At 39.9% G+C, this 13,126-nt stretch overlaps 1 protein-coding gene across 1 annotated transcript in view; it reads left to right on the forward strand.

The window, feature by feature from the left end:
- Positions 1-976: 976 nt before the first annotated feature.
- Positions 977-13,126, forward strand: part of STT3B (STT3 oligosaccharyltransferase complex catalytic subunit B) — a 97,786-nt gene continuing 85,636 nt past the window's right edge. Inside the window, exon 1 of the mRNA XM_080804803.1 lies at positions 977-1,674. Coding sequence (XP_080660929.1) covers positions 1,361-1,674 — 314 coding nt within the window. The 5' untranslated portion in view covers positions 977-1,360. The remainder of the gene's footprint in view (positions 1,675-13,126) is intronic.

Raw genomic sequence — 13,126 nt, forward strand, 5'->3', positions numbered from 1 at the left:
AGAACTTTGTGGACAGAGATCTTCAGTCCGTTATTATTTACTAAGGAGACTTCAGTAACAGCTGACATAAAGTTTCACTCGTTAGGTGGACTGTATGCAGCCCACCTAACAATGAAGCCATGCATCGGCTCGTATTTCCAGTGAACAAACGATTTCTAATTTCCAATTAAAAAGAGACCAGAAGTGAAAAAAAGCGAGAAAGTCGCACTTTGCCTGCCCCCTAGGTAGGTCTCTTCGGAGCTAGGAGCCTGTTTTCTGCTCGGAAGAGTTTTCAGCGCCGGCAAAGTTGTCTTAACTCACATCGGAAGCAGGACACCCGGCACAGCCCGCAGGGTGGACCTAGGGGCCGCCACCGACACTAAACATGCTGCGCAGGCTGTGCCGGGCGCCCCAGGCGGCGAAACCCCGCCAGCCACCGCCAAGCGCACAAGACTGGAGTAACGCGCCTGCGCGCTCAGTCACGTGATGGGGCGCTCCGCGCAGAGCGGGTTAAAAGTCACGACCGCCGCGAGCCCGCGAGCGCCCGGTCGGTCGGCGCGGCGCTGTTCGCCTTCTTTAAGACGATTCTGACGGAGGCTGCTCCGCCGTTCTCGATCACCTCACGATCCCTCGTCCCGACCCAGCTTCATGCAACGAGCAGAGCCGCCTAGCACGCTTCCTTGCCGACAACACAGGCGCGCGAAACCGCGTCTTTCAACTGACAATGAAGCGTAGCCGCGCAGCACGGCCGCCCCGGGCGAACCGGCGCGAGGCGGGAGGGGGAAGGAGTGAGGGAGAGCGGTTGGGCTAAGCCCCGCCCCAGCTCGCGCCCTCATTGGTGGGCACCGCCGTTCTGGGCCCGCCCCCTAACGGACCTGTCGCATTGTGACAGGTGGAAGGGCCAGTTCCTGTCGGGTCGGGGGCGGAGTCAGAGGTAGCCTGAGCTCCGCCCGGACTCCAGGGGGCTCCTCCTCCTGCTCTTCACCGCGGGGCGGGCGGCGGGTGTGAGGGGGGAATGTCATTGCTGTTCCGAGCTGTGGTGCCGCCTCCGTCTGCTGCTTCTTCTCTGGCGCCCTCGTCCCGTCGGCTTTCGCCGCTGCCGCAGCTGCACGGAGGATACGGATGGCTAGTGGGGCGCAAGGGCCATCCGAGTTGAGAGCGCGGCGGTCGCGGCCGCTGCTGAGGCAGAGACTCCCCGCCGCCGCCTCCACCCCCTGTCCCCCGGCCTCGCGGCGCTGAGGGCGGGAGTGCGCGGCGCTCTTCCCTCCTCCTCCTTTTTCTTCCTCCTCCTCCTCCTCCGGGTCCCCGCCCAGCACCCCTCGCACCAGGCGGCGGCGGCGGCGGCGGCGGCGAGGAGCGAGACCCGCCGCCGGGGCACAACATGGCGGAGCCCTCGGCCCCGGAGAGCAAGCACAAGTCGTCCCTCAACTCGTCCCCGTGGAGCGGCCTCATGGCCCTGGGGAACAGCCGGCACGGTCACCACGGGCCCGGGGCCCAGTGCGCGCACAAGGCGGCGAGCGGCGTGGCGCCGCCGAAGCCGGCCCCCGCGGGGCTATCCGGGGGGCTGTCGCAGCCGGCCGGCTGGCAGTCGCTGCTCTCCTTCACCATCCTTTTCCTGGCCTGGCTTGCCGGCTTCAGCTCGCGCCTCTTCGCGGTCATTCGCTTCGAAAGCATCATTCACGAGTTCGACCCGTGGTAAGTGCCCCGCCGCCCCTCCCCCGCCCGCGGCGAACCGGGACCGGCGCGTTTGCCCGCCGCGGCTCGTCCTGGACTTGGCCCCGCGCCGCCTCAGAGTCCAGCTCGCACCCCCGCCGAGGCGAGCGCGGGTCCCGGAGCTCTGGGCGCGCCCCCTGCCCATGGGCGAAGTTTCCCCCTGGCAGCTCGAGGTGGGGTCCCCAAGTGAGACTTTGGCCCCCTTCCGGATAAGTGTGACGCCTCCCGGGAGGGCGAACAAGCCCCTCGCAGCCCTCTTGGTTAGCCCAGTCCGGAGTGGCCACGCCGGGAGCCGGCAGGGCTCTCCTCGGCCGACTCGTGGCGGACTCCCCGCCTCCCCGCCCGTGGCTTTCGCGTTCTCTCATTTTTGCGGGCGCGTTTTTGCTGGTTGGGTTGGGATCGCCCAGGGGTTGCCCTGTTGCGGTTGGACGTGAGGCCAGATGTGCAGGAGCCCTGTCTACTCAGCCTTGCAGTTTTACGTTTTTCGTGTTTCTCGTTTTTGCTCTCCTCATACAAGAAGGGAAAAAAAGAGTGAGGTGTTGTAGGAAAGGAAATAATATCCCTGAAAGTGATCTGAAAGCTGTAGACTTTTATTTATTTAACACTAGATATTTTCAGGAGTGGCTTTTTTCAAGGCCCCTAAGTGCACTCAGCACCTCACTGTTCCACAATTATCTTGGGTTGCTTTTTAGAGCAAGAACATTACTCTGTTAGTCCAACTGTCACCCTCAGTATGTTGTGCATAATATCCGAAAGCATGGCATTAGTTCCTTTATTGGTCTCTGCAGGAACGTTTGTGGGTAAGAGAACAAACTATCGCAGTGGTGGGAGCCTTAGGTTATAGTCCAGAAGTTGCACATGGTATTCGGTACTGACCTAAATGTTTTAGAGAATTACCCTAAGAACACTAGCTAATTTAGGCGTTACGCTGGTTTGTGAATTATTGCTTTAATTTTTTCCCCAGCTTTCCCAGCCTTTTTGGTTTTGTTTGTTTTTTACCTTACACCTGAGCCTGTGCCTTTTAAACTAACTTAATTCATGTTGACCGACTTGTCAGCCTTGAGTTGATCTTGCAGCCTTATAATAATTAGATCTAACTAAACTTTAAGATATTTATCATTTGAATACAGAAAGAATTTTCTTGAGAGCTGTTACTATATGGATTATAAATATTTGGGGAAGTGAATTACCCATATATTAAAATACTGGATTGAAGTTCTGTTAAGATAGAAAAATTGGTAGTGCAGCATCTATTGAACATGACAGGGGCCTGCTCACGGAGAATTCATTTTAGGTAAACAGTTAATTACTGGGACATTCTTTGTGAAACGAAGAGGTTTTGATTTTTTTCTAACTTTAAAAAAAAATAACTTAATGTTATTTGGAATCACAGGAGAACATACTGTGAAGCCTTGGGAACTAGGTACAATGTTCTTAGTCTTAGGTTTGAAACACTTAAGCAAATTAGATAAAAATGAAATTGGAACCAGAAGATGAGAACTGCTATTATTTTACAGAACAACGTAAAAAGAGAAAGTTGTCTTTTTACATTACAATAGTAGAAATGCATGGTGACCAAACATCACTGGGTAGCAAAGGTTGTGAATAGTATTTCTAAGAGAGTGTCATTTTTACAAAGGCTGAATATTGTTTAGTAGTAACTCTGAGGCTGCAATTAAGGATTTCAGAAAAATTCGCAACTGAATGAGGAGACAATGTTGTTATTTTTCCTTATTTTGAAGGAAGATTAGAAATCTGTGTCAAGTCAGCCCAGAATTACTATTGAAATTGAGTATTGTAATCATGAAGTTTTACCAAGTTACTTTACATATAATATTCTTTTTTAAAGTATGACAGAGAATTAGAAGTTGATTTTTTTTTTTTTTTTTTAGGTTACAGGAATATGCTTGGAGAGCATAACCGTTTTTTATCTACGTGAAAATTTGTTTCACTTCTGTTTTTTTCAGTGCATAGAAACATACTTCAGAAACACTGTCCTTTAGCTAAATGTATGAAATTTGAACTAAATTTAATTTGTATAAGCTAATCTAAAGGTATATATATCTCTTCATTCTTAAAATCTACTTTAGGTGCTTACTAATAGTTTTAATATTTACATTTTATTTTATATATTGTGTATATCCTATAATGTAATATATTTTATATATTTTATTATATCCCTAATTAAATGCTTCTGTTCATAATATTAGGTAATTGTCATTAGTATTAAAGAGTCCTTTTGTAATAAAGGAATTGTCCCTGTCCCTTACTGTGAACAGAGATTTGCCAAATATAAATTTGATGTCTAAGTATAATTTGGGTTGACTTAATGAGAAAACTAGATTTTTAAACAAAAAAAAAAAACCCTTGTTTGCTCACTTTTGTTTTTCTTTTCATACCTTTTGAAGATCTCAGGTAGTTAGGTATCTCATTCTTATAATCCATTCTTGTTGAAAAATTTTGAAAAGGGTTTAGATTGCCTATCATTATTACTTTGGATTTTTAAAGCAGTTTTCCTTCCAAGCTAATAAGAACACCAGTGTTTTGATCTTTTAATCTAATACTCTAGTGTTACACTAGCTTGGGAGTCTCCCAGATTACTATTTTATAATGCAGCAATGACATGGATCTTTAATAATATTTAAATGTTTCTTTCAGAATTTATATCAACAAACCGATTTATTCTGGCCTTCTCTGTTCCCTTTTTTCGTGTCTTTGTTACTGGCTTCATTTCTGAAGTCTTTTTAGTGAAAAGTTTACTTTTTCTGTTTGTGAGTTATTTCTATAATTTACAGTAGTTCTTAAATTGCGTAAGACTCTAGTTAGTTGCCAGAGGTGACTCATTGTCACAAAGTTATACTTGTTTTTTTTTAAATTTGTCACTCAATTTATTTTTTAAATCTTGCAGCTGTTATAAGGGGTGGTATATAATGTTGGATATTATATATTTATTGAATTTTAAAGTACACTATACTTTTTTAGAACTTAGCAACATTTGTGGTATGATCTCCTCACCACTTCAGTAATTTCCTCCCTTATCAGTTGAGTTGATCAGATATGAGGAAGCAGTTCTAGAATATATTGTCTGTACTTGCCAAACATTTGGTTGAGCAACTATTTTAACAGCACCTAATTTTATCTTCTTTTTATCTGGAGCAAAATGTAGTTTCTACTTATTTTTGTTGTAACTATTAATACTTTTATATTAACCAGGTACCTTTTCCACCACTGTTATCTTGTTGACTTACAGTGGCTTTTCCCATGGAGGTGATGTAAAAGCTCCCTTTGTAAGGAGAGCTGCCCTTTTCCCTGCCTACACAGGTTGCAGTGGGTTCTCCCTAGAGCTCTAAAGAGAGAATTCTCTGAGCCTGAGTTTTGACTGCAGTTAGCTGTAAAAGGGCAGCAGATGTCTTTTTGCAGGGCAGAAAGCTGCAGTTTAGAATTGAAACTTGGAGTACAATTTTTCAAAGAAACTGGTATAAATTGGTATAAATAGATTAATTAGTGCAAACATGTTTTCAAAGGATTGATAAACCCTTGGAACATAAACTGTTTGTAAGCTGGGAACTAGTTCCTGTACTTTGAGGTCTCCACGTTTTTCTTCACTTTGCAGATGACAAAAAGAGGCTATTGACCTCAGTTCTGAAGAAGACAAAATGGGTAACAAAACCAGTTTTAGGGAAAAAATCCCAAATCTTAAAAAGTTACTTTGACTGTAGAATCATTAGCAACAGCAGTCCAGCTGCACTTCAGAACAGGTATACTGTCACTGGATTCATTGTAATTTACAATTTTTCTCGCCTTGAGCTTAAAATCATTGTAAGTTACAAGAACACTTAGGGAGGAGGTGCAGGGAGTGTTTTGGCCTGCTGCACTGGATAATTGAATCGGACCTGCTCCCATCTGGTTTAAGTGTGATGGTTCTTGTAGGTAGTAAACAGAGGTTTTATGAGGCATATAGTATAGGTCCTGGGGTAGTTAGGATCTGTTAGTAAAGACTTTGGAACTTTTTCTTTTTGTTCCGGATTTTTGTATTTTGAAGGCTAACTTGAGTAAGACTGCAGATCTCTTACTGCCATGAGTAGTTTGCAAAAATTCAACATTGATTGTAGAGGAAGCATTAGAAGCTCATCGTGGGCTCTGACCCAGTTGTTAAAGAATATGGGGAAACTTATTGGCCTGTCTGTACTTAATCCTGATTTTTTTGCTCTCTATAAGTTTGGGATATCCCAAAGTTGGGATATGACTTTGGAATATGAGAAAATGTTAAAAAGTTCTCTTCATTGTAATTTCTTAGTATTCATTAGTGCATACATGCTCTCAGAAAAAATGGAAAGATTAATATTCTCGAGTGACTGAATCATATTTGTTACTTGCTTACTTTGAAAACTTAATGCTCTTAGAGTTCATACTGCTGTTAACCCAAATTATAAAAGCATCCCACAATTCAACATATGTGTATGTTACGTTAAATTGTTACATTATAAGAATTTCAAATATACTGAAAAGTCGGAAGAATTTTATAGCAAACACTCCTCTTCAACACCTACATTCTGTGGTTAGTGTTTTAGTTTATTTGCTTTATCATATCTTTCTATTACTGCTTTTGAATCCTGCTTGTAGACATTGATAGTGCCTCATTCACTGTAATATGAAGAGTGTTATCTTTGTTCTCCAACTCCATAATTAAGAGGATCTCTTATTTCTGGACAATTGTTTTCTATAATACTTGAACTTAAGGAGTATAAATACTGTTTCTGTATTACCCTCAATTGGACTGCGGGTTAGAATCAAGATTTAATCTTTCTAGGTTTTGGTTTATAACTTATCTGAGTACATCATAAGTCAATGAATGTCTGTTAAATGACTTGGCTTTGCCAAATCTGATGTCTCAGATGGAACCGTGAAGTTGTTAGAAGGATATTGATGTTGGTTTTACCAGACTTTAATTTATGTGGAACACCTAAATTCTTTTTAGATTATTAGAAGCCTCTTATTGGTCAGCCTGTTGCTTACTCTGAGTCATATTTATGCTGTTTTATTGCCGTGTTTTGTCCAGATATTAGCTTAATTTATGTATAATTGCAGAAGTTATTTATTTCAGTCCCTGCAATTAATAGGAAAAAATGAAAACATTTTCAGATAATATAGGACCCCCCAAAACAATGTATGGGCCAAATTAATACTGTTGAAAGGGGAAAAAATGTGAATGGTTAACTTGCTACCCCATCTTAACTCCTTTACTTCCTTTACCTGATTCTGGTGGATATTTTTTGTTTTTAAATCACTTACTTTCTTCTGAATAAGTTTCTGTGTCCTCACTTGACCTAATTCTGACACAAATAATTTCCTAGGATTTAGAAATTGATAGAAACTGTCAATACCATAGGATTTAAAAAAAAAAATGTTAGGTGGAGGTAAGGGTTGGAAGAGATAGGAACAACTGCAGAGGCTGTCCTATTTTAAGTAAATGTAGGTAAACTGGCATTTGTTGACTTGGAATTTTATTTCTTTGTAAAAACACCTTCAGAGTTTCAAATGAAAGGCATCTAAGCATACTTTGGAATATAACCTGCACATAGGTTGGTGAATGCCTTTATGTTGGTCAAGTTTATACTATTTTCAGAAATACACATTTCTAAAGAATTGTGACTGCTACACTAATTAAATTGATCATATCATTAGTGACCATTTTTTTCTTTCTGTGGAACTTAGTGTTGCAGGATGACTTTAATATACGTTCTAAATGATAGTAGATGCTTAGTTTTTACAGTGTTTTACAACTTGATTTTAGATCTTAGAATTGAGATAAGGTAACATCTCTTCTGTAGATAAAAAAAATACTTCAATTTAGTATTCCCCTAAGAATTAAATAATACAGTTCTGCTTGTCTCCAAAATCTATGTCCTTTTTACTGCATCCTCTGCCTTCAAGGCAGGCTTAAATGAAAGTGTCCTCCATTTAATTTATGTTTTTTAATCAGCTGCCCTGATTTAAGTCTTAACATATTGGCCTATCAGAATGCCTGGGTACAATCCATGCCCAGCTAACTAAGCTCACTAGTTGGATAATGGCTAATTACTTGTTTTGATGTAGGGAAGAGAGAAGAGTTGATGATGATTTAAAGATTTTATTTATTTATTTGAGATTGAGAGAGAGAGAGAGAGCAGGAACTGGAGGGGTGGGGCAAAGGGAGAAGCAAGCTTTCCCTGAGCACGGAGCCAGACCTGGGGCTTGATCCCAGGAAGCTGGGATCATGACCTAAGCAACCCAGGTGCCCCCCTGCCTTCAAGTTTTTAAACCTGAATGACTAGGGAGTTTTCAGGGATGGGGCTTTTAAGGGGAATAGCTGAGTGAGAAGAAAAGATGAATGAATCCAAGTGAATGTTGTTCTATTTAGATTTATTTTGTCTGTAAAAAGTTCATTGTAAGGTTGGAAATATTAAGCCATTCCAGTTAAGGGAATTTTACAGGGTGGGAGTTTAGTAGATCCAGAATTCAATAGTCTACAGGGCTTCCAGAGTACATGTTAGCTTGGCTTGTTTTCAGGGCAAAGAATCTGACCAGTAAAGGGGGTGAAGTACTTTTTCTAAGGTTGTAGTTTGGCTAGATTCTCTTCTATTTTCTTTGCACCTTTGTTTGCATTACAGGCCGTTTTGTGAGAAGTTTGAAAATTGTTACTTGAGAAGATGAAGGGAAGTTTGTTTCTACCATTCACTTTAAATTGACAGTATTGGAAATTGAAGTTTAGCTATGAAATGGTTTTTTGGGTTTTTTTTAAAGATTTTATTTATTTGACAGAGAGAGTGAGAGAGAGCACATAGTAGGCAGATAGGGAGGCAAGGGTGAAGCAGGCACCCCACTGAGCAGAGAGCCCCGTCCAAGGGCGGCAGCTGGATCCCAGGACCCTGAGATCATGACATGAGCCGAAGGCAGAGGCCCAACCCACTGAAGCCACCCAGGCTCCCCTATAAAATGGTTTTTATGTGAAGTTAGACTTATTTAGAATTAGTGATACAAAAGTTGTGTGCTTCGCTTATCTGTAATTTCATTGAGTTAATAGTTTTCATGCTTTAGGTTTTCATTTTTTTTTACTTTTTTATTCATTCCTATTTGAAGAGAAGGACTATTCATAAAATCATAAAGAAAATTTATGTTTATATTAATAAAGTATAAATGATTATAACTAAATTGCTCATGTTTCTTTTGAGGTTTTCTTTTAATTTCCTTTTTTATGCCCTACAGGTTTGTCAGCTTTTCTCTGGTAAAGACTTTTCTTCACAGTGCAGTGTTCTTTTCTTTAGTGATATCTAGCAATCTTTCCAACCTACACATGACTTCAGATGAATTTGTTTTTTAAAACTTAAATTGTTGGGTCTTTCTCTCCCATAGATAGATGGATAAATAATATTGTAGCATATGCTGTTTTCTGTACTATTTTTAAGTTAAAATGTAGTAATTCATAATTTCTAAAGTTCCTGTGTATGCACAGCTTAAATTATTGTTTGTTGCTGGCCAAATGGGTGGAGTAGAGTCTGAAAAGAATCACCACTGGGAAACTCACTTGGGACCACCATGTTTATTTCATCCTTATTCTTTTTTTTTTAAATTGAAGTATAGGTGACATTTTAATAATTTCAGGTGTACAGCATAATTATTTGGTATTTGTATACATTTTGAAATGATATTAAGTTGTTAATATTTGTCACCTTATATAAAGTTTTTTTTTCTTGTGATGAGAACTTTTAAGATCTACTCTCTTAGCAGATCGTGCCTATTCTTAAAATAAGCAGTAATTTCCTTAAAGTAGAATAAATTCTATTTAAGTAGGTTTTATTATTAAGGTAAATTATTAAACCATCTTACTTGTATAATCCGCAAGAACAGTAATGGAGCACAGGAGTATTGGAAGGCAGCACTCTTGAAGTTTTTGGGATGATATTTGAAAATGTCTTAAATGTTTATATAAGCATGAGAAAAATGTTCTGCAAAAGCTTTTGGAGAGAAAGTTTTTGGTTTCAGTCTTTTAAAAAAGTTTTTCTTTTATGGTGAAATATAACACATTCTGTAAAGTATATAAACCTAATGTACAATGTAATGACTAATTATAAGATAAACACCCATGTGATCATCACCCAGATCAAGAAATAGAACATTGCCACCACCTCAGAAGCCTTGATGTGTGCTTGCCTCCCCTGCTCACCACTTGTATAGTAATTACATAATTGCTTTTCTTCATAGGTGGTGCAATTGTGTGCATTCCTAAATAATATAATTTAGTTTTGCCTATTTTAAAACTCGAGATAAATGCATTTAGAGCTTTTGTGTCATTTTTTTTTCCCCTCAGCATTGTTTTAAGATCCATCTTCATTGATCAAAGGGTTGTGGAGAATATGTGGTAATAAGGTTTAGCAATCATTTGACTAACCAGGCTTACCCCGCTGTGGAGGTTGCCTGCTCTTTCACAGCAGGAAGTACTTGTAGGAAAGGGAGAGATCCTTCTCTTCCCTTGAGATCAGAAATTATCTCAAGATGATACTCTGAGCTAGGGTCAACCTTGTCTCCAGATAACCTTGACAACTTTTCAAAAAGTTCTAACTGGCCAAAGAGATTCAGTCTTTCAGCAGACACTGAGACTATAAGGAAGGAGGGGCGGGGGGAGACATCACTGTCATTCAGGAGACAAATGATAAATAATCAGATAACTGCAAAGGACTGGTTTTTAAACTATAGCTTTTGCCAAGTATTGTTTACTTTAAAACGTATTAAAATTTATATAAGGTAGGGAGTGGTTGTTGGTTCTTGAAAGAAAGGAGGAAAGTGAATGTTGGAAAGAGATCTGAACTGAAGGAATTTAGGAGAACCCTAAGAATGGGGTGTTTAATAATGTATTGGTATCTTTATAAAGGATAGCTCTCTATTCCAGTCTTCTGTGGCTACTGCTGTTTTTCTTTCTCATATCTTTATTTCCTTTATTGATTTAGTAACTGTCTTGGTCTTCAGGAAGAATAGGAGAGGTTTCATAGTAGTAGGTAGGTTCCTTTCAGAAACTGTCTTCAGGGGATAAAAAGTTTCTTTCAAAGAGTAACAGTCAGGCATTGAGTAATGTATACAATTGTCTAATCTCTGTGTTGGACACCCGAAGCAAATGCAACATTGTATGTCAACTATACTTAAGTTAAAAGAATAATAAAGCAAATTATTTTCTATGTAGGATTCTACATGATTCTTTATGTAGGAGCTTGAAATCTGTTGGGGTGTGGAAATTTGGCATTGTATGTTAGCAAGTGATTAAGGATATTGGAAATGGGATTCTAGGCCATGATTGGCTAGCTGGATATCCTAGGAGAACTTTAAGGGAAGGAGATTTTAGTTCAGTGAATATTTCTTCCAAGTAAGCTTTTCTTTTAATTAGAAAGCAGTTCTTAAGTCTTAAGTGAAATAGCGAACAGGAATGTTCTCGAATGCATGTCTATTTATTGGTCAGAATGATTTTGATCAAATTTGATGGTATTTTTCTGCTGCCCATCAGTATGTAACCTATGCTACATGAATGGATAACAGTTGATTTCTTTTGTAAACAAATAAAGCCTTGTCATAGTTAGTGCGTTGTTGAAGAATTTAAATCTAGGACTGCCTTTTTTCAAACTCCCAATTTAGTCAGCTAGTATTTCTACAGAATTCAAACTTAAAATATAAACCAAGCATCATAAGGAATATATATACATACTTATTATTCCTTGTCCCCTATATCTCTTATAATATATGCCAGAGAGAAATATAAATGACTTTGAATTAGGCTGTATTTGGATAATGGTCCAACCTAATGATTTAAGCTTCTTTAATACCTCTAGTATTGCTCTTGTTTGAATTCCCCAGGGAAGTAGGGATATATATTTTTTTAATATATTAACTGTTAGGAAACATGCCAGGCATACTTCTTTCAGAAATAACAATCTAATATGGTTTATCTGCCTTGTGCAAGAGGTATAGATACAGGTTTTTATTGATCCCAATATAGAACAAACTTACTTTGGTTAAATTTTGTTCAGGACTGTTCCTTTAACTTAGTAGACTAGAGCTGTACTGAAGATTTTAACACCTGTAATGTAAAAACACTCAAGGAGATTTAAGTTATTTGTTCTTTGCCTAAAGTGGTAAAATACTGTTACAGTGATATGGTTCTTATTTCCCTCCCTAATGAATAATAATACTAATAACTTACTGTTACTATAGAGAGATGAGATTGTTTAGGGTAAGAACATCATTTCTAATCATGCTAGAATATCTTACACTGTATTAGGAATGTAGTGGATTCAATTTATATTAACATGGATCCTTATCCTTAATAGTAACCACATTTTATGTTTCGGTGATGATAGTAATAGCACAGGAAGGCTCTGTTGTATATAGTTTGATAAACCTTGGACTTGACTGTGATGTCAGTAGAAACGTGTAGTGATAGTGTGATCCCTAAGAAGCATATGTTTGGTCTTCATCCCCATTTCTGCCACAGAGCTCCTAAAACCTTTGTAATTTTCTAAGTAATGAGAGCAAAATTTGGCATCTTTTGTTATGTTAATGCAGTGGCTTTGGAAAGCCCTTAGGTCACCTAAGGATGGGAGTTGGTTGCTGGTGGAACCTACCCTGTGATTAGGGGGTTGGAAGTTTAAGTCCTACCTTCTCACCACTGGGAGGCAAAGGGGCTGCAGGTTTAATCACCAGTGGCCCCAATAATTTAATTAATTATGCCAATGTGATAGAGTCTTCATAAAAACCCCAGAGGACAGAGTTTGGGGAACTTTTGTATTTGTGAATATGAGGAGTTTTGGGGAGCGTTTGGTGTACTCGGAGAGAGCATGGAAGCCTCATGCCCCTTCCCACATAATCTTACCCTATGAATCTCTTTTATCTGGCTGTTCCTGAGTTCTGTCCTTTTATAATAAATCTGTGATCTAGTAAGTTAAATATTTTCTCTCACTTCTGTGAGCAGCTCTACCAAAGTAATTGAACCCAAGGGAGAGGGTCACTAGAATATCTGGTCTGTAGCTAGTATGCTAGTAGCACTGGTGACAGTTTGGACTTGTGATTGGTTTGTGAAGTGGGAGATTGGGTTGCTGGGGAGGTCAGTCTTGTAGGACTGAACCTCTGTCAGATCTAACACTATTCAGTTTCAGAATTAAGGTGATCTGTAGGACAGAGATGTCAGAGAAATGATTGTTGGTGTGGAAACTCACCACCCCCTCACTATAATTGTTGGTGGACCTCTTAGTATGGAACATCATAATCTCACCCTCAATAAAGGTGTCATTTTAATCTTATAGAAGAAGGAAAGAATTGATGCAGAAAGGAAGTGATGCTTAAATGGAGAAATAATTTATGTGAATGAGTGATTGCCATCAGCACTTGGGAAATGACTGGTTAGCTAGATAGC

This window comes from Martes martes, assembly GCF_963455335.1.
Source record: "Martes martes genome assembly, chromosome: 1".
Lineage (NCBI taxonomy): Eukaryota > Metazoa > Chordata > Mammalia > Carnivora > Mustelidae > Martes > Martes martes.